Source organism: Giraffa tippelskirchi, chromosome X (assembly GCF_054371585.1).
Source record: "Giraffa tippelskirchi isolate mGirTip1 chromosome X, T2T-mGirTip1v1.2.pri, whole genome shotgun sequence".
Taxonomy (NCBI): domain Eukaryota; kingdom Metazoa; phylum Chordata; class Mammalia; order Artiodactyla; family Giraffidae; genus Giraffa; species Giraffa tippelskirchi.
In genome coordinates this window covers 82,978,739-83,004,769 of record NC_137289.1, presented here as the reverse complement: position 1 = coordinate 83,004,769, position 26,031 = coordinate 82,978,739, and the positions used below count along the sequence as shown (strand labels likewise).

The 26,031-nt window shown below is 36.0% G+C and overlaps 1 protein-coding gene, 1 long non-coding RNA gene and 1 pseudogene across 17 annotated transcripts in view; 1 reads left to right on the top strand and 2 right to left on the bottom strand.

Moving 5' to 3' along the window:
* ATRX (ATRX chromatin remodeler) overlaps positions 1-26,031 on the bottom strand; it is a 280,028-nt gene that overhangs the window by 70,953 nt on the left and 183,044 nt on the right. For all 16 annotated transcript variants that reach the window (XM_081563568.1, XM_081563581.1, XM_081563575.1 and 13 more), the window contains 4 exons: positions 25,461-25,578; positions 20,255-20,385; positions 18,321-18,409; positions 18,019-18,191 (listed from right to left, as the gene is read on the bottom strand). In XM_081563568.1, the coding sequence (XP_081419694.1) occupies positions 18,019-18,191; positions 18,321-18,409; positions 20,255-20,385; positions 25,461-25,578 (511 nt within the window). The remainder of the gene's footprint in view (positions 1-18,018; positions 18,192-18,320; positions 18,410-20,254; positions 20,386-25,460; positions 25,579-26,031) is intronic.
* On the bottom strand, positions 3,024-5,987 carry LOC145535241 (uncharacterized). The gene is made up of 2 exons (XR_014075336.1): positions 4,628-5,987; positions 3,024-3,855 (listed from the first exon to the last, which is right to left on the bottom strand). It is a non-coding gene; the product is annotated as an uncharacterized LOC145535241 (long non-coding RNA).
* On the top strand, positions 8,949-9,497 carry LOC145536480 (large ribosomal subunit protein uL16-like; annotated as a pseudogene).

Sequence of the window (26,031 nt, the reverse complement as noted above, 5' to 3'; positions counted from 1 at the left end):
ATACAATAAATTATAGACATTTTGGGTTTAATTGACTTATAATTAGCTTTTAGGTGTACAACAGTGATTAAATGTTTTATACATTATGAAGTGATAACCACAATAGGACTAGTTACCATCCATCACAGTACAAAGTTGCTATAATATTACTGACTATATTCCCTACATATACATTAAATCCGTATGAATTACTCATTTTATAGCAGGAGTTTGTATCTCTTTGTACTTCTTAATTCCCTTTACCTATTTCATCCACACCCTCATGATGTACCTCCCTCTGGAAACCACCAGTTTGCTCTAGATATCTATGAGTACTTTGTTCTTAGTTAGTTTTGTTTGCTCATTAGTTTTATTTTTTATATTCCACATATAAGTGAAATCACACAGTATTTGTTTTTCTTTCTCTGACTTATTTCATTTGCCCTGCAGGTCTATCCATGTTGCCAAAAGATTTCACGTTTTATGGCTGAACAGTATCCCATCACACACATACAGACACAGACACACACCATCTTTATCCATTCATCAACTGATAGACACTTATGTGCTTCCATATCCTGGCTATTGCAAATAGTGCTGCAGTGAACATGGGGCTTCATATATATTTTTATTTAATCTCTTTGTATTCTTCAGGTGAATACCCAGAAGTGGAAATGCTGAATCTTGTGGTGAATGTTAGTTCTTTTAATTTTTTGGGCAACCTCCATATTTTCATAATGGCTGCATCAATTTACATTCCCACCAGCACTGCACACCAGTTTCCTTTTCTCCACATATTCACCAACATTTATTGTATCTTGATTTTTGATAACAGCCATTCTGACAGGTATGTGGTGGAATCTCACTGTGCTTTTGATTTGCATTCTGCTGATAATTTGTGATGTTGAGGGTCTTTCCATATTCTTGTCCACCGTCTGTATGTTTTCTTTGGAAAAACACCAATTCAGGTTCTCTGGCCAGTTTTTAATCAGTTTTTAATTGTTTTTTGATACTGAGTTGTATGACTTCTATATATACTGTGGATATCAACCCCTTATAGGGTATATCGTATACAATATGTTCTCCCATTCAGTAAGTTGCCTTGGATTTTATTGGTGGTTTCTTCCACTGTAGAAAATCTTTTTACTTTGATGTAGTCTCATTTATTTAATTTCACTTTCATTGCCCTTGCCTAAGGAAACAGATCCAAAAAAAATTTTCTAAGACCCATGTCAAAGAGCATACTGCCTATGCTTTCTTTCAAGAATTTTAAAATTTAAGGTCTTACTAAGTCTATAATCCATTTTGAGTTTATTTTTGTAAGGGGTATAAGAAACTGGTCCAGTTTCATTCTTTTGCATATAGCTGTCCAATTTTCCTAACAACATCTTTCCAAGAGACTATCTTTTCCCCACTGGATGTTCCTGTCCCCTTTGTTGTAGATAATTGGATATAGGAGCTTGGTTGAGTTTTTTTCTGAATTCCCTATTGTGTTCTATTGATCTATGTCTTGGATTTTGTGCTAGTACTATATTGTTTTGATTACTAAAGCTTTGTAGTATAATTTTAAGTCTGGAATCATGTTATCTTCAGCTTTGTAATTCTTCTCATGATTGCTTTGGCTGTTCAGTACATTTCTGGTTCCATACAAATTTTAGGATTGTTCTAGTTCAGTCTAAAAATGTCACTGGGAGTATTCCTCCCTTTGCAACTTTTTGAAGAATTTGAGAAGGATAGGTGTTAGCTCTTCTCTAAATGTTTGACAGAATTTCCCTGTGAAGCCATCTGGCTCTGGACTTTTGTTTGCTAAAGATTTTTAATCACAGTTTCAATTTCCCTGGTTCCGATTGGTCTTTTCATATTTTCTATTTCTTCATGGTTCAGTCCTGGAAGACTAGGTTGTATCTTTCTAAATATTTGTCCATTTCTTCCAGGTTGCCCATTTTATTGGCATACATTTGCTTGCAGTAGTGTCTTATGATTTTTTTGTATTTCTGCACTGTCAGTTATAACTTCTCCTTTTTCATTTCTAATTTTTATTGATTTGAGTCCTCTCATTTTTTTCCTTGATGAGTTTGGCTAATGGTTCATCAATTTTGTTTATCTTCTCGAAGAACCAGCCTTTAGTTTTATTGATCTTTGCTATTGTTTTCTTCATTTTTTTTTTCATTTATTTCCACTCTGTTCTTCATGATTTCTTTCCTTCTACTAACTTCAAGGGGGTTTTGTTTTTATTTCTCTAATTGCTTTGCATGTAAGGTAGGTTGTTCATTTGAGATTTTTCTAGTTCCTTAAGGTAGGATTGTATTGCTATAAATGTCCCTCTTAGAATTGCCTTTGCTGTGTCCCATATGTTTGGTGTTGTCATGTTTTTGTTGTCATTTGTTGCTAGGTATTTTCTGATTTCTTTTTGATTTCTTCAGTAATATCTTGGTTAGCTGGTAGCGTATTATTTAGCCTCCATGTGTTTGTGTTGTTTTTGTTCTGTTTTTTTTTTTTTTTTTTACAGTTTTTTGCCTGTAATTTATAACTAATCTCATAGCACTGTGGTTGGAAAAGATGCTTGATACAACTTCAGGTTTCATAAATTTACTGATGCTTGATTTGTGACCCAAGATGTGATCTATCCTGGAGAATATTCTGTGTGCAATTGAGAAGAAAGTGTATTTGGGTGCTTTTTGATGGAGTGTCATATAAATATCAATTAAGTTCTAAATGCTCTAATGGCTCATTTAAGGCTTGTGTTTCCTTATGAACTGTCTGGATTATCTGCCCACTGGTATAAATGGGGTGTTAAAGTTCCCCACCATTACTGTGTTACTGTCGATTTCCCCTTTTATAACTGTTAGCATTTGCCTTATGTACAGAGGTGCTCCAATACTCCTAAACTCATTCTACGAGGCCACTGTCAACCTGATACCAAAACCAGACAAAGATCACAAAAAAAGGAAATTGCAGGCCAATATCACTGAAGAAAATAGATGCAAAAATCCTCAACAAAATATTAGCCAACAGAATCAAACACATTAAAAGAATCACACATCATGATCAAGTAGGTTTATCCCATAGATGCAAGGATTCTTTGATACACAAATCAATCAATGCAATATACTATATTAACAAATTGAAATATAAAAACCATGTAATAATCTCAATAGATGCAGAAAAAGTTACTGACAAAATTTAATATTCATTTCTGATGAAAACTCTCCAGAAAGTAGGCATAGAGTGAAGCTACTGCAACATAATAAAGGCCACATATGACAAAGCCACTGCAAACATTATTCTCAATGGTGAAAAACTGAAAGTATTTCCCCTAAGATCAAGAAGGTGATGAGGGTGTCAACTCTTGCCCCTATTCTTCAACATAGTTTTGGAAGTCCTAGCCATACTAATCAGAGAAGAAAAATAAAAGAAATCCAAATTGGAAAAGAAGTAGTAAAACTGTCACAGTATACAGATAACATACATGGAAAATCATAAAGATGCCACCAGAACATTACTAGAGGTAACCAATGAATTTAGTGAAGTTTCAGGATACAAAATTAATACACAGAAATCACTTGCATTCCTATATACTAATAATGAAGGATCAGAAAGAGAAATTAAGGAAAAAATCCCATTTACCATCACAAGAAAAAGAATCAACTACCTAGGAATAAACATATCTAAGGACTCAAAGGGCTTCCCTGGTGGCTCAGTCAGTAAAGAATCCACCTGCAATGTGGGAGACCTGGGTTCAATCCCTGGGCTGGGAAAATCCTCTGGAGGAGGGCATGACAATCGACTCCAGTATTCTCGCCTGAAGAATCCCTATGGACAGAGGAACCTGGCAGGCTACATACAGTCCACGGGGTCACAAAGAGTCAAACACGACTGAGTGACTAAGCACAGCACACAGCACAGCAAGGAGGCAAAAGACTTGTATGCAAAAAATATAAGACATTGATGAAATCAAGACGACACAAACAGATGGGAGAGATATACCATGTTCTTAGGTTAGAAGAATCAATATTGTGAAAATTACTCTACCACTCAAAGCAATCTACAGATTCAATGCACTCTCTATCAAATTACCAATGGCATTTTTCACATAATTCAAAATTTGTATGGAGACACAAAAGACCCCTAATAGACAAAAGAATCTTGAGAAAGAAAAACAGAGCCAGAGAAATGAGGCTCCCTGACTTTAGACTATACTACAAAGTTACAGTTATCAAGATATTACAGTACTAGCACAAAAACATAAATATAGATCAATGCAACAGGATAGAAAGCCCAGAAATAAATCCATGCATCTATGGTCACCTGATCTATGACAAACGAGGCAAGTATATACCATGGAGAAAACACAGTCTGTTTGGTAAGTGGTGCTGGGAAATCCGAACAGCTATGTGTAAAAGAATAAAACTGGAACACTCCCTAACAGCATACACAAAATGGATTAAAGACCTAAATGCAAAGCCACTATTAAAAACTTAGAAGAAAACATAGCCAGAACAGTCTTTGACATAAATCACAGCAAAATTCTTTCTATCTCCTAGAGTAATGAAAATAAACAAATGGGACCTAATTAAACTTAAAGGCTTTTGCATAGGAAAGTGAAAGTGAAAGTGAAGTTGCTCAGTCGTGTCCGACTCTTTGCAACCCCATGGCCTGTAGCCCACCAGGCTCCTCCATCCATGGGATTCTCTAGGCGAGAGTACTGGAGTGGGTTGCCATTTCCTTCTCCAGGGGTCTTCCCAACCCGGGGATTGAACTGTGGCCTCCCTCACTGCAGGCAGACACTTTACCATCTGAGCCACCAGGGAAACCCTGCATAGGAAAGGAAACCAAAAAAAGATGAAAAGACAATGCTCAGAATAGGAGAAAATATTTGCAAATGAAGCAACTGAGAAAGGATTAATCTTAAAAATATACAAGTAGTTCATGCAGCTCAATATAAAAAACAAACAAACCCAACCAACAAATGGGTGGAAGACCTAAGCAGACATTTCTCTAAAGAAAATACACAGATGGCCCACAAACATGTGAAAAGATGCTCAAAATCACTCATTTTCAGAAGAAATGCAAATCAGAACTACAATTTAGTATCACACCACGCTTCTCAGAATGGCTGAAATCAAAAAATCTACAAACAGTAAATGCTAGAGGACTTCCCTTGTGGTCCAGGGGTTGAGAGTCTGCCTGCCAATGCAGGGCACACAAGTTCAATCCCTGGAGGTCCAGGAGGATTCCACATGCCATGGGGCAACTAAGCCTGTAAACCATAACCAGTGAGCCTGTACTCTAGAGCCTGCCATCCAAAAATACTGGAGCTGGTGTAAGTAGAGCCTGTGCTTCACAAAAAAAGAAGCTACTGCTATGAGAAAACCACACATTGTAACTAGAAAGTAGCCCCTCCTTGCCATAACTAGATCAACATCGTGAGCAGCAACGAAGACCCAGTACAGCCAAAAATCAATCAATATATAAAATAAAGTCATTAAAAAATAACAGAACCTACATTTTCTTTTTAAAATTTAAAAAATGAATGCTGTAGAGGGTGTGTAGAAAAGGGAATCTTCCTATACAGTGTAGGTGGAAATGTAAATTTCAGAGACTATGAGACTATGGACTACAGAGACTATGGAGAATAGTATGTCAGTCCCTCAGTTCAATTCAGTCACTCAGTCATGTCCGACTCTTTGTGACCCCATGAACCACAGCACGCCAGGCCTCCCTGTCCATCACCAACTCCCGGAGTTTACCCAAACTCATGTCCATTGGGTCAGTGATGCCATCTAACCATCTCATCCTCTGTCGTCCCCTACTTTTCCTGCCTTCAATCTTTCCCAACATCAGGGTCTTGTTAAATGAGTCAGCTCTTCATATCAGGTGGCCAAAGTATTGGAGTTTCAGCTTCAACATCAGTCCTTCCAATGAACACCCAGGAATGATCTCCTTTAGGATGGACTGGTTGGATCTCCTTGCAGTCCAAGGGACTCTCAAGAGTCTTCTCCAACACCACAGTTCAAAAGCATCAATTCTTCGGCGCTCAACTTTCTTCACCGTCCAACTCTCACATCCATACATGGTCACATCCATACAGTGGTCACATCCATGACCACTGGAAAAACCATAGCCTTGACTAGAAGGACCTTTGTTGACAAAGTAATGTCTCTGCTTTTTAATATGCTGTCTATTTTGGTCATAACTTTCCTTCCAAGGAGTAAGCGTCTTTTAATTTCATGGCTGCAATCATCATCAGCAGTGATTTGGGAGCTCAAAAATTTAAAGTCAGCCACTGTTTCCACTGTTTCCCCATCTATTTCCCATGAAGTGATGGAACCAGATGCCATGATCTTAGTTTTCTGAATGTTGAGCTTTAAGCCAACTTTTTCACTCTCCTCTTTCACTTTCATCAAAAGGCTCTTTAGTTCTTCTTCGCTTTCTCCCATAAGGGTGGTGTCATCTGCATATCTGAGGTTATTGATATTTCTCCTGGCAATCTTGATTCCAGCTTGTGCTTCATCCAGCCCAGTGTTTCTCATGATGTACTCTGCATATAAGTTAAATAAGTCCCTCAGTTGTGCCCGCTTCTTTGCAACCCCATGGATGATAGCCCGCTAAGCTCCTCTGTCCATGGAATTCTCCAGGCAAGAATACTGGAGTGGGTAGTTATTCCCGTCTCCAGGGAATCTTTCCAACACAGGGATCGAACCTGGGTCTCCTGCATTGCAGACAGATTCTTTACCATCTGAGTCACCATGGAAGCCCTGGTAAACAGGGCTGGAGAACTGTATGTAAGTTCCTTGAAAAACTTAAACTAGAGTTATCATATGGTTCTCAAATCCTACTTCTGGGGATATATCCAGAGAAAACTAATTCAGAAAGATACATGGACCCCAATGCTCTTTGATAGGATTAATCTCCAAGCTATACAAATAGCTCATAGAGCTCAATATCAGAAAACAAACAATTCAATCAAAAAATGGCTGGAAGACCTAAATAGACATTTTCCCAAAGAAGAAGTACATGTGTCCAATAGACATATGAAAAGATATTCAACATTGCTAATTATTAGAGAAATGCAAATCAAAATGACCATAGGTACAACCTCACACCAGTCAGAATGGTCATCATCAAAAAATCTATAAACAGTAAATGCTGGAGACGATGGGAAGAAAAGGAACACCTTTTGCACTGTTGGTGGGAATGTAAACTGTTTCAGTGACTGTGGAGAACAGAATGGAGGTTCCTCAAAAAAAAAAAAAACATGTAAAATTACCATTTGTTGTTGTTGTTGTTGTTCTAAGTCACTTCCAGCTCTTTGTGACCCTATGGACTGTAGCCCACCAGGTTCCTCTGTCCATGGGATTCTCCAGGCAAGAATACTGGAGTTGGTTGTCATGTCTTCCTTCATGGGATCTTCTTGACCCAGCGATTGAACTCACAAATTCACCTGTGAAGCCACCTGTACCTGGACTTTTGTTTTTAAACTATAGGCTCAATATTGTTACTAGTATAAGGTCTATTCAGATTTTCTATTTCTTCATGATTCAGTCTTAGAAGATTGTGCAATTCTAGAAATTTATCCATTTCTCCTAGGTTGTCTAATTTGTTGCCACACAATTTAGTAATCTCTTATTATTCTTTTTATTTTGTTGATGTTGGATGTATCTTCTCTTTTCATTTCTAATTTTATTTATTTGGGCTCTCATTTTTTATAAGTCTGGCTAAATGTTTGATTTTGTTTATCTTTTCAAAGAAACAACAATAAATTTCACTGAAGTTTACTTTTTTAGTCTCAATTTCCATTCTTTCCACTCTAATCTTCATTATTTCATTCCTTCCACAAATACTGGGCTTTGCCTGTCCTTTTTCTTGTTCCTTTAAATGTATTTACATAATTTATTTGACATTTTTCTTATTTCTTCTAGTAGGCCTGTACCATTATGAACTTTTCTCTTAGAATTGCTTTTGCTTCATCCCATAGATCTTGTAATGTTGTGTTTCCATTTCCATTTGTCTCAATGCATTTTTTAATTTCCTCTTTGGTTTCTTTGTTGATCCACTACTTGTTTAGTAGCATGTTTTTTAGCCTCCATATGTTACTGTTTTTCTCCAGTTTTCTTCTTGTACTTGACTTCTAGTTTCATACCACTGTGAACTGAAAAGATGTTTGATATGATTCCAATCTTCTTAAATTTATTAAGGCTTGTTTTCTGACATAATATGTGATCTGTCCTGAGAAATATTCCATGTATACTTGAAAAGAATGTGTATTCTGCTGCTGTTGAATAAAATGATCTATATCAATTAAATACATCTTGTCAAATATGTTCTTTACCAATTTAGAGTCTAGATGGTCAATCCATTGAAGTAAGTGGGGTATTAAAGTCCTCTATTACTGTATTACTGTACATTTCTCCCTTTATTTCTATTAATATTTTCTTTATACATTTAGGTACTCCTGTGTTGGGTATATGAATAATTATAAATGTTATACCCTCTTGTTGGATTGACCCCATTACCACAATGGAATGCCCTTCCTTGTCTTTTCTTCTAGTTTTTGTTTTAAAGTCTATTTTGTATGATATGAGTATTACTATCCCAGCATTCTTTACTTTTCCATTTGCATGGAGTATCTTTTTTTTCATCTCTTCCTTTTTGGTTTATGTGTGTCTTCAGATCTGAGGAGTCTGCTACAGGCAGTATATAAATGGGTCATAATTTTTTATCCATTCAGCTACCCTATGTCTTTTGATTGAAGCATGTAGTCAATTTACATTTAAAATAATTATGGGAGGCATATAGTTATTGCCATTTTGGTACTTGTTTTCTGGTTATGTTTTCAGTTCTTCTCTGTTTTGGTCTTACTCTCTTTGTTTCTTCCCTTGTTTTTTTGATGGATTTCTTTAGTCTAACATTTGGATTCTTTTATTTTTTTGTGTATCCATTGTAGCTATTTTTGATTTGTGGTTACCATGAGGCAAAAGTTCCCACTTTGTGGTCATATGGTGTCAGATGAGTATGAGCAGTTCTCCGCTGGAGGCTGCCACTACTTGTGCTAAGTACATGGTGAAAAGCTATGTCAAAGATGGTTTCCACATCCAAACACATCACCCTTCCACAACATCTGCATCAACAAGATAGTGTCCTGTGCCGAGGCTGACAAGCTCTAAGAAGGTATGTAGGGTGCCTTTGGAACACCCCAGGACACAGTGGCCACAGTACACATTGGTCAAGTCATCATGTCCATCAGCACCAAGCTGAAGAATAAGGAACACATGACTGAGGCCCTACACAGGGCCAAGTTCTAGTTCTCTGGCCAACAGAAGATTCACCTGTCCAAAACGTGAGAATTTACTAAGTTTAAAGTTGATGAATTTGAACACATGATGGCAGAAATGCAACTCATCCCACTTGGCTGTGGGGTCAAATACATCATTAATTATGGTCCCCTGGACAAATGGCAGGTCACAGCATCACAACAGCCTTGGTGTTCTCCACTGCTTGCTCACGCCCACCATTAAATCCTCCTTTCCAGTCTGTCAATCAATCAATCAATCAAAGAAAAGTACTCCATTTTCACTTGCTTGTCACATTTTCTGTTGTTGTATTTAATTTCTTTTTATTTTCTGTATCCCATAACTACTTACTTATACCTGATATTCTTTTTACTACTTTTTCTTTGAACTTTCATACTAGGTTTTTAAAGTGACAGATCTAATTCCTTTACCATATATTTTCCATCACCAGTGGTTTTTTTTCTTTCATATATTTCATTTCTAGTTGTGACCTTTTCCTTTATCCTTAAAGGTGACCCTTTAAATTTAAGGCCAGTTTACTGGTTATGAACTTCTTTAGAGTTGTTTGCTTGTCTGAAAAACTCCTTATCGCCCCCTTCAAGCCTGAATCATAACCTTGCTAGGTAGAGTATTCATGATTGTAAATTTTTATTTTTTTCAGCACTTAAAATACATCCTGGCACTCCCTTCTGGACTGCAAAGTTTCTGCTTTAAAATCTATAGGCTTATAGGAGTCCCCTTCTATATATATGATTAGCTGTTTTTCTCTTGTCTTTAAAGTTCTCTTTTTATCTTAAACTTTTGTCATTTTAAAGATGACATATGTTGGTATGGGAGTTCCCTTCTATTGATATATGATTAGCTGTTTTCTCCTGTCTTTAAAATTCTATTTTTTATCTTAACCTTTTTCCATTTTAAATATGATGTACCTTGGTATGAGTCTCTTTGGTTTCATCTTATTTGGGATCTCTGTTTCCTATACCTGGGTATCTGTTTCCTTCCCTAGGTATGGATATTTTCCACCATTATGTCTCAAGTAAGTTTTATGTTACTTTCTTTTCTTCTTGGAACCATATAATGTGAATATGGTTGATGTTTCACAGATGGCTCATATAATCTCATTTTTTAAAAATCCTTTCCTTCTTATTGCTATTCTTATGGGGGTAAATTCTACTATTTTATCTCTCAGATTGCTTGTCCCTTTATGTCATCTCATCTGCTTCTGATTCCATAAAGTGTAACTTTTTTATTTCAGTTACAATATTGAGCTCTGGTTGATTCTTTCTTGTATTTTCTAAGCCTTTGTTAAAGCTTTCAATGAGTTCCTCCAATCTTTTCCTGAGTTTAGTGAGCACTGTTAGGACAGTTTCTTTCAAATCTTTTATCAGGTAAACTACTTATGTAGGTTTCACTGGGGTTTATTTTTTTCTGGGGTTTTATTTTGTTCTTTCATTTGAACCACGTTCCTCTCTCATTATTTTTATTTCCTTTACATTTCTATAAATTAAGAGAAACAACTACCTCTCCTAATCTTGAAGAGGCCTTGTATGGGAGCATTCCCTGTGTAGACCACTTGGGCCTAGAGGCTTTGGCAGGCTGGCTGAGGCTGTAGTAGGCACCAACAGGGGTTAATCCCTGGGGAACAATATGCCCAAGTTTGTAGTGGTGGGACCAAAGAGCCTGGAGCAGGCCCGGTCCAGGGGCAGCCCCCTGGGAAGTACTGTGAATAAGGCTGCATTAGAAGGATAGCTGGAGCTGGAGAGGACATGGTCCAGGAGCAATCCCTGAAGAGTGCTGGGCTGTAAGCTACCTTGATGGGGCAGCTGGAGATAGAGCAGTCACAGGCCAGGAGGAGTCCTGGGGGGCAATTCCAGACAATGGTGATCATCAGTGCCTCCTACCCAAGCCAGGCCTACAGAAGTTCCCTGTCATTTTGGCAGCAACTTCAGGGTTAGTAAACATATTTCCTTTACACATACTCCAGGTGCCTTTAAAGTTTTACACCGTGTCCCAGAGCAAGCGAGTGTGTCTGCATTTGGATGCCTCAGCAATATATCTTTCTAATGTAGATCATCCTGAAAGAGGAGAGATTCCCATGGATACTGTGTCTCTGACTTTCCTACTAGTTTCTATGTGGTTCTTCTATTAGCACCAGCATATTGGGCCCTCAGATCTTCTTCAAGAAGAAGTGTGGTATATGTAAATGTAGATCAGTGTGCTCAGGGAAGTAGGTAAAAACAGGGTCTTCCTGTGCCACCATATTCCTCAATCTACTTTATGTTTTCAAATATAAATGCTCACTGATAAAGCTTACTCTGAAAAAAAAAAAAGCTTACTCTGAAAACAAGTGCATAACTCAGAGATATTGCATGTTCACTTCCAGACCATCACAATAAAGCAAATAGCACAATAAAGTGAGTCACATGACTTCATGGTTTCCCAGCACTTACAAAAGTTTTGTTTATATACTATGCTTGCTTGCTAAGTCACTTCAGTCGTGTCTGACTCTGTGCAAACCTATGGATCATAGCCCACCAGGCTCTTCTATCTGTGGGATTCTCCAGGCAAGAATACTAGAGTGAGTTGTCATGACCTCCTCTAGGGGATCTTTCTGACCCAGGGATCAAACCTGCATCTCTTACGTCTCCTGCACTGGCAGATGGGTTCTTTACCACTAGCTCCACCTAGGAAGCCCTTATATACTATACTGTAGTCTATAAATATGCAATAGCATTATGTCTTAAAAAAAATTGCATGTATCTTAATTAAAAAGTAGTTACTGTTAAAAAATGCTAACCTTCATCTCAATGAAGTGAGTCATAACCTCTCTGGCTGGTGGAGAGTCTTGCCTCCATGTTGATGGCTGCTGACGGGTCAGGTTCCTGATAATGGGGTGGCTGTGGCAATTCCTTAAAAAATGAAGTTTGCTGCATCAATAATAGCTCTTCCTTCCATGAACGATCTCTCTGTAGCATGTGATGATGTGTGAGAACATTTTATTCACAGTAGACCTTCTTTCAAAATTGGAATCAATCCTCTCAAACCCTGCCGTGGATTTATCAACTAAGTTTAAGAAACATTCTTAAGTTTCTGTTGTCATTTCCACCATCTTCACAGCATCTTCATCAGGAGCATATTCCATCTCAAGAAACCACTCTCTTTGCTCATCCACAAGAAGCAACTCTTCATCTCTTAAAGTTTTATAATGAGATTGCAGCAATTCAGTCACATCTTCAGGCTCCAATTCTAATTGTAGTTCTCTTGCTATAATATTTCCACATCAGCAGTGACTTCCTCCACTGAAGTCTTGAACTCCTCAAAGGCACCCATGAGGGTTGGAATCAACTTCTTCCCAACTCCTGTTAATGTTCATATTTTGGACTATTCCCATGAGTCACAAAGGTTCTTAATGGTACCTAGAATGGTGAGTCCTTTCCAGGTGGTTTTCAACTGACTGCCCAGATCCATCAGAGGAATCACTATCTATGGTAGTTATAGACTTACAAAAGGTATTTCTTAAATAATAAGACTTGAGAGTCTAAATGACTCCCTGGTCCATGGGCTGCAGAAAGAATGCTGTGTTAGCAGACTTGAAAACAACATTAATCTCATTGTATATCTCCATCAGAGCTCCTGGGTGACCAAGAGCAGTAATATTTTCAGAGGAATCTTTTTTTCTGACCAGTCGGTCTCAACAGTGAGCTTAAAATACTCAGTAAACGATGCTCTAAACAGATGTGAGGTTATGTAGGTTTTGTTGTTCCATTTACAGAACACAGGCAGAGTAGGTTTAGCATAACTCTTCAGGGGCCTAAGATTTTCAGAATGTACTCTCTTCAACTTGAAGTCACCAGCTGCATTAGCTCCTAATAAGAGTCAGCCTGTTCTTTAGCACTTTGAAGCTGGACATCCAGTTCTCCTCTCTAGCTATGAAAGCCCTAGATGGCATCTTCTTCCAATAGAACACCATCTTGTCTCCACTGAAAGCCTGTTGTTTAGTGCAGCCACCTTCATGAATTATTTTAGCTAGATCCTCTGGATGACTTGCTGCTTCACCTTGTCCTGTTATGTTATGCAGATGGCTTCTTTCCTTAAACCTCTGAACCAACGTCTGCTAGCTCCAAACTTTCCTGCTGCAGCTTCCTTGCCTCTCTCATGCTTCTTACAATTGAAGAGAGTTAGGGTCATGCCCTGGATTAGGCTTTTTAGCTTAAGAGAATGTTGTGGCTAGTTTGATCTTCTATCCAGACCACTTCAACTTTCTCCATATCAGCAATTAGCCTGTTTCACTTTCTTATCATTCATGTGTTCAGTGGAGTAGCAGTTTTAATTTCCTTCAAGAACTTTGCATTTGAATTTACAACCTGGCTACTAGCTGTTTGGTGCAAGAGGCCTAGTTTCAGCTTATCTTGGCTTTCAATATGTCTTCCTCATTAAACTTAATCATCTCTAGCTTTTTATTTAAAGTGAGACACAAATGAGTCTTTTTTTCACTTGAACATTTAGAAGCCATTGTAGGGTTATTAATTGGCCTGATTTCAATACTTTGTGTCTTAGTGGATAGGGAGACCTGAGGAGAGGGAGAGACACAGGGGAATGGCCCTTTGGTAGATCAGTCAGAACCTGAAAGCAATATTTATCAATTAAGTTGCCTATCTTACCTGGGGCAGCTCATGGCTCCCCAAAACAACTACAATTGTAACATCAAAGATCACTGATCACAGAGCACTATAACAAACATAATAGTAACAAAAGAGTTTGAAATATTGTGAGAATTACCAAAATGTGACACACAGATACAAAGTGAACAAATATTATTGGAAAAATGGTGCTAATAGAGTTGCCACCAAACTTCAATTTGTGAAAAACACAGTATCTGTGAAGTACAATAAAACAAAGTATGCTTGCTGTGAAATAATAATAAATCAAATATTTTGAAGTAGTTTATATACAGTCATTTCCTCCTCACAAAGTATCCTTATATGATACTAAACTAAAACACAAAGATGTAGATGCTGTAAGGTAAACTTAAATGACTTATTCAAGATCCTGTTTCTCAAAAAGATCAGAAAGCTCATGCAAATCAATTAGATATCAACTCTTTAAAGGAAAGTGAAATATGTAGTGAAAAATGATAGCTCAATTACAGCCATCTACTTATTTATTAATAGTATCCATTTCCAGGTGCAACATGTTGGTTCCTTAATACTTCAAATTCAGGCTTTACATTTACTATAAGAAAGTGATTTTGGGCGGAAATTTCCTGGCAGTCCAGTGGTTAGGACTTGGCATTTTCAGTGCCAGGGCCCAGGTTGGATCCCTGGTCTAGAATCTAAGATCATGCAAGTCACAAAGCATGGCCAGTAAATAAATAATATATACCAGGTATATATGACCATATGCTGTGATCTACTTGGCCTTATATAGATCTAGATCTAAAGAACAAAAATGGATTTTTATCATCTATTCTAAAAAATGTTTCTGATCAACTATACATGCAGAGAGCTGCAAAAAATGAAATACATCTATATATGAATGACTTCTATTTGACCACAGAGAGCTACACATTAGAGGAATAGGTGGAGTTTGTCATTTGGAACCCACAGCTTTCCCTGTCTGCATTTATGTTCATAACATGTAGCAACCTACTCTTTGCTCCAGTTCTTTATAGTCTTTTCCATATTTCAGCAAATATGGAAAGTGATAGGATTAGGTTGGTGCAAAAGTAATTGCAGTTTTTGCATTGTTGAAATTTGCTTTTGATACTGGAATACATTCTAAATAAATGTGGTCATCATTTTAATGTGCATTTCTTACTTTATGCTTTTTTGCTAATGAGTTATGACTTACTATTTTATATTTATTTTAGACTAGGGAAATGATGTTAGACAAAAAGCAAATTCAAGCGATTTTCTTATTTGAGTTCAAAATGAGTCATAAAGCAGTGGAGACAACTCATAACATCAACAACACATCTGGCCCAGGAACTGATAATGAATGTATAGTACAGTGGTGGTTCAAAAGTTTTGCAAATGAGACGAGACTTGAAGATGAGAAGCACTGTGGCTGGCCATCAGAAGTTGACAACGAACAACTGAGAGGATCACCGAAGCCAATCCTCTTTCAACTATGTAAAAAGTTGCCAAAGAACTCACCATCGACCATTCTATGGTTGTTCAGCATTTGAAGCAAATTGGAAAGGTGAAAAAGCTCAGTAAGTGGGTGCCTCATGAGCTGACTGAAAATCAAAAAAATCGTTTCATCTTCTCTTATTCTATGCAACGACAACGAACCATTAATTGAACAGATTGTGATATGTGACAAAAAGTGGATTTTGTAGGACAATTGACAATGATCAGCTCAGCGGTTGGACCAAGAAACAGCTTCAAAGCACTTCCCAAAGTCAGACTTGCACAAAGTCTGATTACTGATTGGCAGTCTACTGCCCATCTGATCCACTACAGCTTTCTGAATACCAAAGAAACCATTTACACCTATGAAGTATGCTCAGCAATCTATGAGACGCACTGAAAACTGCAATGCCTACAGATAGCATTGATTAACAGAAATGACCCAGTTCTTCTCCATGACAATGCCCGACTGCACATCACACAACCAATGCTTCAGAAGTTGAATGAATTCGGCTATGAGGTTTTTCTCTCATTCACCTGACCTCTTGCCAACAGACTACCACTTCTTCAGGCATCTCAACAACTTTTTCCAGGGAAAATGCTTCCACAACCAGCAGGAGGCAGAATATGCTTTCCAAGAGATCGTCAAATCCCAAAGCATGGATTTTTATGTTACAAGAATAAGCAAACTTATTTCTCGTTGGCAAAACTGCATTGATTTTAATGGTTCCTATTTTGATTAATAAAAATATGTTTGAGCCTTGTTATAATGATTTAAAATTCACTGCCTGAAACCATTAATTATGTTTGTGCCAACATAATATTTATAATAGCACAACAGGAAAACTGGAAGAAGCTCCTCATTTCTGAAAGCAAACCAGCTGCATTAGATCCCATCTGTACTTCCAACTGATGAAGGGATCTCTATACCTCAACACACTGGGTTTATACCTCAACCCATAAAACCCGATGAGTTTTATGCAACCCATTTAGAGCACAGTATGATACATACTGGTTAGTCTACTCTCTTTTCTCTTAACCGTAAGTTATAAGAAAAACTTCAACAAGAGTATTTTAAGAAAAATCATTCCCAGGAACACATAAACTATGAGCTATTTATTTCTAATTATGAGATGAGAGACTAAGGAAAATTTAAGTCAAATGCAGATCAGGAGACCAGAGGAGAAAATAGCAGGAGATTCCCACTACCTTAAATTAAACTTTAACCATTAGTTTAAGTATACTTTAAATCTAGTTGGAAAATGAACACTGCTAAGAAGCTGTCTTTATGGGATAGCAGGGGACAAAAACAAGAGAAGAGGGACTGCTTTGGTGGTCCAATGGTTGGGAGTCTACCTCCCAGTGCAGGGGACATTGGTTCAAGCCCTAATCAGGGAACTAGGTTCCTACATGCCACAGGGCAACTAAGCCTGCACACCACAACTATCCCCCGCAACTAAGACCCAATGTCACCAAAAGTAAATATAAATAAATGAACTAAATTTTAAAAATAAGAAGAAAATAAATTTTGTAATTTAATTTATACTACTCCCCTGATTTCTCAGAGAAGTAAGCCAAAGTCTGTTGTTAGGCTGCCATCTGTCTATTTGAAGGAGGTACTGAAGAGAGAAATGTTTATCAGAGAATCACCAAATTTGTTCAGCTGCAGGCCTGAGAGCAGCTAAGCTTGTCTGTTCATAGGATCACTCACTGAGCTGGCAGCCACATCTCCCTTCTCTTTACAGATGGTCTATACTTTGCTCCATGATTCACAAATGCCACATATTTAGAGTTATTTATACTATTGTATCTCTAGATATTTTAAATATTCAGCTATCTGTTCCTAGCACTCGAGTTCCTAAACATCTAGTCAGACTGCACTAGGAGAATATGGAGCCTGAGTACTCATCCTTCAAATGTAGATATGAGTAAAGACAACTTAAGCCACTGGGAAGTTCAATGGAAGACTTTCACTGAGTTTATACTCATGCACAAGAGAAAGAAAGAAAGAGAAAGCGAAGTAGATGACACAACTGTACCTGATACAAGGGAAATCTAAAGTAGACAATAAATATAGATTATAAAGAATTAAAAAGGAAAAAGACTAAAACATCAAAACTAGCTTTACTGTATAAAATGAATTACAGTCATAGTTTATTACCTGAAATGCTTCCAGTTATTTATATTTAGTTAAGTGAAATCACCATGGTAGGTTTAAAATAGGATATATCTAGATCTGAATCCTCTTCTACCAATCATTTATAAAGACATAACAATATTGTGAAGCTGTTCAAGAATTAAGTTAGCTAACACATGGAATGAAAATAATATAGAGTTTAGGCATATATGTGTAAATAAATGTTAGCTTTTCTTTTTTTCCCCTTCTTCTTAAATACCAGAGAGAGCACAATGGTTTGCTTCTACTTCAACAGTCATTAAACATTTGTTGCTATTATGTGTATATGATTATCCTAGATGCTTACCAATTGTGGAAAGATATTCCTTTGAGCCCATTGGTAAGGATAATTAATAACTGGAAAGAAGCATGACTTTACAATGACATGATATTTTCTAAATCAATGTTCCATGATATATGCAAGATTTATTAGACTCACTTTCTTCCAGTTTTAAAGAAACTGAGGGATTGTTTCCTGTTTCATCCACATTTCCTTCACCACCTCCTCGAGATCTTGAATTCCAGACTTTAATCACTTCAACATCATTGTCACTGCCACTTCCACTTGAGCTACTATCTTTTTTCCCCTTTTTCCCCTTTACTTTTTTCTTTCTAAAAAAGAGAACAAATTCAAACGATTAGGGAAACACAGGAAAAATACAAGTGCCAATTATTAGAGGACAGTCAGCAAGTTGGGATTTTAAACATGTCAACACAGGGCACAAAAAGTATTCAATTTACTTTGTATAATCATCAGAACTTAAACTCATGGAGGTTTCATCGGAATCTGAAGCTATAAATTCATCCATACTGTCTTCATCAAAATATCCCTAGGAAAAAAAAATGAACAGTTTAAGAATTTATTTCAATTTAAACTGGAAATTATAATGATGTCTATTTAATTTAAGGATAAGTTCATTGTTATGAGATAAGAAAGAACTGAACAACTATAATATATTACAAAAAATAAAGGAAACATCACAGATATGACTAATAAATGCAACGTGAAGTCTTAGATTGACTCACGGAAAAGAAAAAGGATGTAAATACAAAAACTGATGAAATCCAATTAATGGCTATTGTTTAGTTACTAGTACTTATATAAGGGAATTTCTTAATTTTGACTATTTTACTATGGTTATGCAAGATGTTAATCTATGGCAGAAGAGACAGGAACAGAAAATTGAGAAAAGATAGTCTCTTCAATAAGAGGTGCCAGGAAAACTGGACAGCTATATGTAAAAATGAAATTAGAACATTCCTTAACACCATACACAAAAATGAACTCAAAATGGATTAAAGACTTAAAACGTAAGGCTGGATACTAAAAAACCCTTATAGGAAAACATAGGCAGAACACTCTGACATAAATTGCAGCAAGATCTTTTTTGACTCACCTCTGAGAGTAATGAAGATAAAAACAAAAATAAACAAATGGGACTTAATTAAAATTTAAAAAGCTTTTGCAAAGCAAAGGAAACCAGAGACAAAAACAAGGAAGTACCATCTCACACTGGTCAGAATGACAATCATCAAAAATCTACAAACAATATATACTAGAGAGGGTGTGGAGAAAGGGGAACCCTTTATACTGTTGGTGTGTGTGTACTTAGGCACTCAGTTGTGTCTCTTTGTGACCTCATGGACTGTAGCCTGCCCAGCTCCTCTGTCCATGGGAATTCTCCAGGCAAGAAAACTGGAGTAGGTGGCCATGCCGTCCTCCAAGGGATCTTCCCAACCCAGGGATCTAACCCAGGTCTCCCAAATTGAAGATGGATTCTTTACCATCTGAGCCACCAGGGAAGCCTTGTTAGTGGGAATGTAAATTGGTACAGCCAGTATGGAGAAGAGTATGGAGGTTCCTTAAAAAACTAAAAGTAGAGTTGCCTAAAGATCTAGCAATCCCAGTCCTGGCCATATACCTGGGAAAAACTGTAATTCAAAAAGTGTACAATAGCCAGGACATGGAAGCAACCTAAATGTCCATTGACAGAGAAATGGATAAAGAATATGTGGTATATATATACAATGGATATTATTCAGCCATAAAAAATAAAATGATACCATTTGCAGCAACATGGATGGACTTAGAGATTACCATTCTGAGTGAAGTAAGTCAAACAGAGAAGGACAAATATTGTATGATATTGCTTATATGTGGAATCTAAAAAAAGGGTACAAGTGAACTTATTTAAGCAACAGAAATAGAGTCACAAGTGTAAAAAACAATCTTATGGTTACCATCAGGAAGGGGGTAGGAGATTGGGATTGACATATACACAGTACTATATATAAAACAGATAACTAATAAAGACCTACTGTATAGCAGAAGGAACTCTATTCAACACTCAATAATTACCTATATGGGAATAGAATCTAAAAAAGAGTGGATATATGTACAATTGATTCACTTTGCTATACAACAGAAAGTAACACAACATTGTAAATCAACTATATAACACTAAAAATTTTTAAAAAGATTAACATTTAACACTCCTTCCATAATCACAATTTACCCAAACACAGAGTAATTAACTAGAAATAAAATAGGCTGAATTACTGTACCACAAAGAAAAAGAAATCTGAATATACAGTAAGTCTATACAGATCAACCTTTTTCCAAAGTTATTCTACTTACTACAGATACCTAATCAATTTTAGGTTAGTTAACTTACCTTATTTTCTTTACTAATGTAGTCCAGCTGCAAACACCATGGATGAGTCCAGATTCTACTTAACATTTGAAAATCTTGGAAAAGTTTTGCACCTGCCTTTCCTCTTCCACCTTCACTGCTATTACCTACACCTGATCAAAAGGAAAAAAAAAAAAGAGCTAACGTTAAGACGTAAGAATTCTCTAGTTCAACCAAGGTGTTTCTGTATTATGAGTTTAGCTTGATCTGTGCATCAGAATACTCTGGCCCTGTAGAGAAGCTGATAGGCCCTCATATTTAGACTATTTCAAAACACACAAATTAAACAGGATTACAAAAGAAATCCATCATACAGAAATCATCAAAATGTTAAAAAACATACCTGTGGTATAGTGATATGCATACCTTATTAATGCATTAAATAACAAAATATAGTAGTAAGTTTAACAATGGCCTGAAATTTTGAAGTACTGATAAAGGTAGATAAGTTTGAGATATCAGTAACAACAATACTATGTAGAAATATTTCTTATTTCTATTGGTAACAAAGTCACAGTTATCACTAATACTACTATGGTTTGTTGCCTAAATTAATAACTGGAAAAATGCTATACTTTTTGTAGAGGTTAGTGAAAACAGGCAGTATTTTCTTATTCAGGTCCTAGATTCTATCCATGTGCTCTAGATTACAAATTCCTGCTTTAGATAAAGCCACTCTCTGTATACAGTACTTAAGCAAAACTCTTACGTCAAAAAACCAGTATTTATAAAAAGTGTTTTTCAAGTTGAAAAAATTATTTATTTTGCCCAGAGAAACTTCAACAATATATTTTTATATGAAAATGAAGTAAAAATGAAATGAATGTACATTTCATTAATATGACAAAATTATCAAGGGGGTAAAACACAAAAGAACAAAGCTGATTTTTTAAAAGAACAGTATTTAAGCAATAACATTTTTCTGTCCACAGTTTTTTCTGTCCACAGTTTTAAAAGATGTAAATTCACTGATAATTAATAAGTCATCTCCATGAGGGACAAGATGTATATTCAGTAATGATATGATATATGAATAAAAAAGCATAAAAATCCAGTACTTAGAGGTATTGCCACTGTGTATGATAGAAATCATTGCTATGAAAATGAGGCATCTAATTTCTTGATAGCATTCCCTTACAATCCTTTTATTTCTACAAAGACATAAATGAGTCTTCTTTTCACTTGAACACTTAAATAGGCTAAGGTATGCCTATATCTTGTTCTGGTTTTGATTTACATTTCCCTGATGGCTAATCATATTGAGCAACATTTAGAGAAATGATTCTCAGACAGAGGGTACATCAGAATCACCCAGAGGAATTATAAAGATGCAGCTGCCTAAGCCCTACTCCAGAACCACTGAATCAACCTGAAATGTGTGGTACACAGATCCATTCATTTTTAAAGATAATAGGATTTTATTGTTCTCTATTTATAAGAGTACAATTCAGTGGCATTTAGTATAATCAAAATGTTGTACAACCATCAGCATTCTCCATCTCTAAAACTTTTTCCATCACTGTTAACAGAAACTCTGTACCCGTTAAATGAATCTGACTCTTCTAGTCAACTCTAAATGTAATCACACAGTATTTGTCCTTTTGTTTCCGACTTATTTTACTTAACATGATGTCTCCAAGTTCCATTCATGTCAGAATTTCTTTATAAGATTGTTCTTATAAGATATTCCATTGTTTGCATATATCATATTTTGTTCATCTATTCATTACTTGATGGAGACTTCGATTGCTTCCATGTTTTTGGTTATTATGAATAATGCTGCTATATAAACATGAATTGGTAAGTATCTGTTTTGAATTCTTGCTTTCAATTATTTTGAAAGTAGAATTTTACCTAGAAGTACAATTGCTGTATCACATGGTAATTCTCTGTTGAACCCTTTGAGGAACTGCCACACTTTTGTCACAGCAGCTGCAAAAGTGTTCTAATTCCTCCATATCACTTCCAACACTTATTATCTTTCTTTATCTGAGTCATCCTATTGGGGTGTGATGTGGTATCTCTTGGTTTTATTTGCATTTCTTGAATAACTAGTGATAATATAGAGCATCTTTTAATGTGCTTATCAGTCATTTGTATATCTTTTTTGGAGAAATGTCTATTGAAAACCCCTATATCCATTTTTGAATTGACTTGTTTGGTTTTTTGTTGTTGTTAGGTTGTAAGGGGCTTCCCAGGTGGCGCTAGTGGTAAAGAACCTGCCTGCCAATGCAGAAGACACAAGAAACACAGGTTGGATCCCTAGGTCAGGAAGATCCCCTGGAGGAGGGCAAGGCAACCCACTCTAGTATTCTTGCCTGGAGAATCCCATGGACGGAGGAGCCTGGCGGGCTACAGTCCACAGGGTCGCAAAGAGTCAGACATGACTGAAGCAAATGAGCACATGCACACACAGAAGTTGTAAGAGTTCTTTATATGTTCTGGACATTAATACCTTTTAGGAAAATGACTTACAAATATTTTCTTTCCTTCTGTAGACTGTTTTTGTATGTGCTCCATTTCTGCATGTCTAAGACAATGAATGGATTTTAATAGTGATTTAAGCTAAAAAATCAGGCTGTTTTAAAACTAAGTATTCACACTTATAAAACCTGAAGTGTTTACTGAAGGCAGAGGCTTACATGTAAATAGAAACTTCTGATGAAAAGTAAAAGTGTTAGCTGCTCGGTTGTGTCTGACTCTTTGTGACACCATGAACTGTAGCCCACCAGGATCCTCTGTCCATGGAATTCTCCAGGCAAGAATACTGGAACGGGTTGTCATGCCCTCCTCCAGGGGAAATTCCTGACCCAGGAATCAAACCTGCATCTCTCGAACTGCAGGAAGACTCTTCACTGTCTGAGCCACCAGAGAATTTGATGGCAAAAAGGAAGGAAAAGAATTGTATATTTTAGAGAATGAAGGAAAATTAAGAGGATACTAATTTTCTTGAAATTCATTAAATTTAGTCTCTTATGCTTTAACTCTACATATATTAAATATACTATGAATTATTACTACTAAAATTACCATCAAATTGTTGCTAGTATTAAAAGAAAAATTTATGTGAACTTCTTAAAGCTAAGTTGAATATAAAAAGAGTCAAATGAAACAAAAGTATTTTTGGACTACGTAATCAATAAAGTATCAAAGATTTTAAATGCAAGTGAGATAGGTGACATTTTGGGAGAAACACTGTGATGATTTCTAGTGAGAATCAAGATAAAGCAGCTTTTAATATAATCCACTTGGCCTTTTATGAAAGTTTTTTTCAAGGGGTTATTAACTCAGGTTATTCTACTTTAAGGGAAATAAAACATCACATTTAGTAGGGGGGATATTCCAAGACATTCTCATGACTGAAAGATTCATGGCACCAGGTAAATTAACAATCATACCTTTCTTAGTTACAAAGCTATAGCAGTTAGTACTTTAGATATTTACTCCTATCAATTAAAGTCATAAAAAATGAGGCCCCCTTAATTCTTAAATATTGTACTGCTCTTAGAAAGAGTATGTTTTAATATCTATACATGAGCTATTAACATTTTGCTATTGGTTATTAAACACAACTGATTCTTTAATATTTTAAAACATTACATCCCCCACAATGAAAAAAATTTTAAATATTTTGGAGAAAATATTAAGTGACCAAATCTAGCATCTTTTATTATTCAGAGATTAATGAAACACAGGTCTCAACATCCATCTCTTTCTCTCTCTCTCACTGGAATGACTATATTTAGTTACTTAATGATGTCTGCACTTTTTGTCCTTCAAGTCCAAATGGTACAATAAATCTAATAGCTTATGATTAACATACAAATGAAAATGTGTGTCTTATTAGAAATGATCTCCTTTCAAAAGTCAGTCAGAAAATTGTTTTTAAAATAAAGCAAAAAAACTCTATAAAATACAAACATTCAAAACCTGTTTTCCCCAAAGTAGAACAACTGTTGAGGAACATCATCATTATTCTATTTTCTAAAATAGAAATTATCTGTCACAAAGAGTGTTACTTTAACTACTAATATGAAGCATCACTGTAATGTGTGTGTATAAACCTCCACTCTCTATTATTTTTTGATCAATTGTTGTCTTGAAAATGGCTGAAGAGTGCCTTCTAACCTATAGCCCCTAAATAAATCTGGCACATCAACTGGGGAAAGGTACCAGAATAAAGTGACCAACAAGTAAAAAATTTCACTCCAGACCAAACAGAAACTAAAGTTTTGCTCTGTGAACGGTGACAACCTTGGACAAACAGACACATACAAACGCCCAAATTTATTGATGATGAAACAGCATCTATCTGCTGTATGTTTTAAAAGCACATAGAGTGACTTTCCTGGTAGTCCAGTGATTAAGATCTGCCTTCAATGCAGGGGACATGGGTTCAATCCCTGATCCAGGAACTAAGATCCCACATGCTGTGGGGCAACTCAGCCCACATGCCACAACTAAAGAAAAGCCAGCATGCTGCAACTACAGAGCCCACATGCTCTGGAATTCACGTGCCCCAAGTGAGAGAAGCCTGTGTGCTGCAACAAAAGATACTACATGCCGCAGCTAAGACCCAATATAGTCAAAGATAAAAAATAAGTATTTTAAAATAACAATAATTTTTAAAAAAGCACATGGAAAAGAGTATAAGTTCCTCATAATGTAATCAGAAAATAACCTGTTATTAACATATTTGTGTATTTTAGGCATTTCTGTATATTTTTATTGTAACACTGGGACATAATATGTGCCCTGCTTTGTATTTTGCCCTTTTTTCCCTTCAACATTTGTCAATTTGATACCTAAAAAAGCAATTTCATGAGTTTGACTTACGTCTTTTATTAATGTGGTTGGGTATTTTTTAATAATACACTGGAATTTTATGTATCTTCTTTTATGGATTTAGTCAAACACATAATATTTTATGAAATAAAAGCTCTTTACAAATTAAGGCATTATTGATATATTCTATATATTTTTTCACCAGTTTGTTCCTTAATTTTATTTTGAGAATATTAGTTTTTTAATTAGAAATATTTTTTGTTTTTACAATATAAACATACCACTTTATGCAAATCCAAAATTGCAAAAGAACAATTGATGTGGTAAAATTACCATGACAGCATTCTTCAGAAAAAGAATGTCTTAAGAAAGAAAAAAACAATAAACTAAGTGTATTTGTTACCTGTTAAGTGATCCAAGTAGTACTGATAGAGTTTGCACTGAATAGGAGTCATTCTCACAGCTAAAACATACTCATGCTTTGGAGGCAAAAACTTTGTTAATGCTGTATAATCTTTCCTCTGTAATTAATAATAAACAGAATGAAAATTAGTTAAATATATGACAGGAATTAACTGCTCTAAGAATCATCACTGCTTGCAACTAAAAAGTGCACATAAATAAAAGGTACCAGACATAAGAAAACATTTACTTAAATATATTTACCCTCTTTAATCACACAATGATCCCATTTAATTGTAGTTAATGTATTTCATGTGACTACACAGTATGACTCATTGGTAAAAAGATACTGCAACACACCAGGCAGGTTTTAAATTGAAGTGGCCATACTACCAAGTGAGCAATTTAGGTTTTCAAATGGTCTCCTCTATATAGAAAAAACGAAAAGAAAAAAAAGGTGGGGAGGGGATATAGTAGGTAGTGCTAGCAAAAAGAACTGCTTTAATCATACAGTAAAATGGACGAATCAAAGTCCAATGCAGTCTGGGTTATCCTTTGGGTAAAGTGTGCCA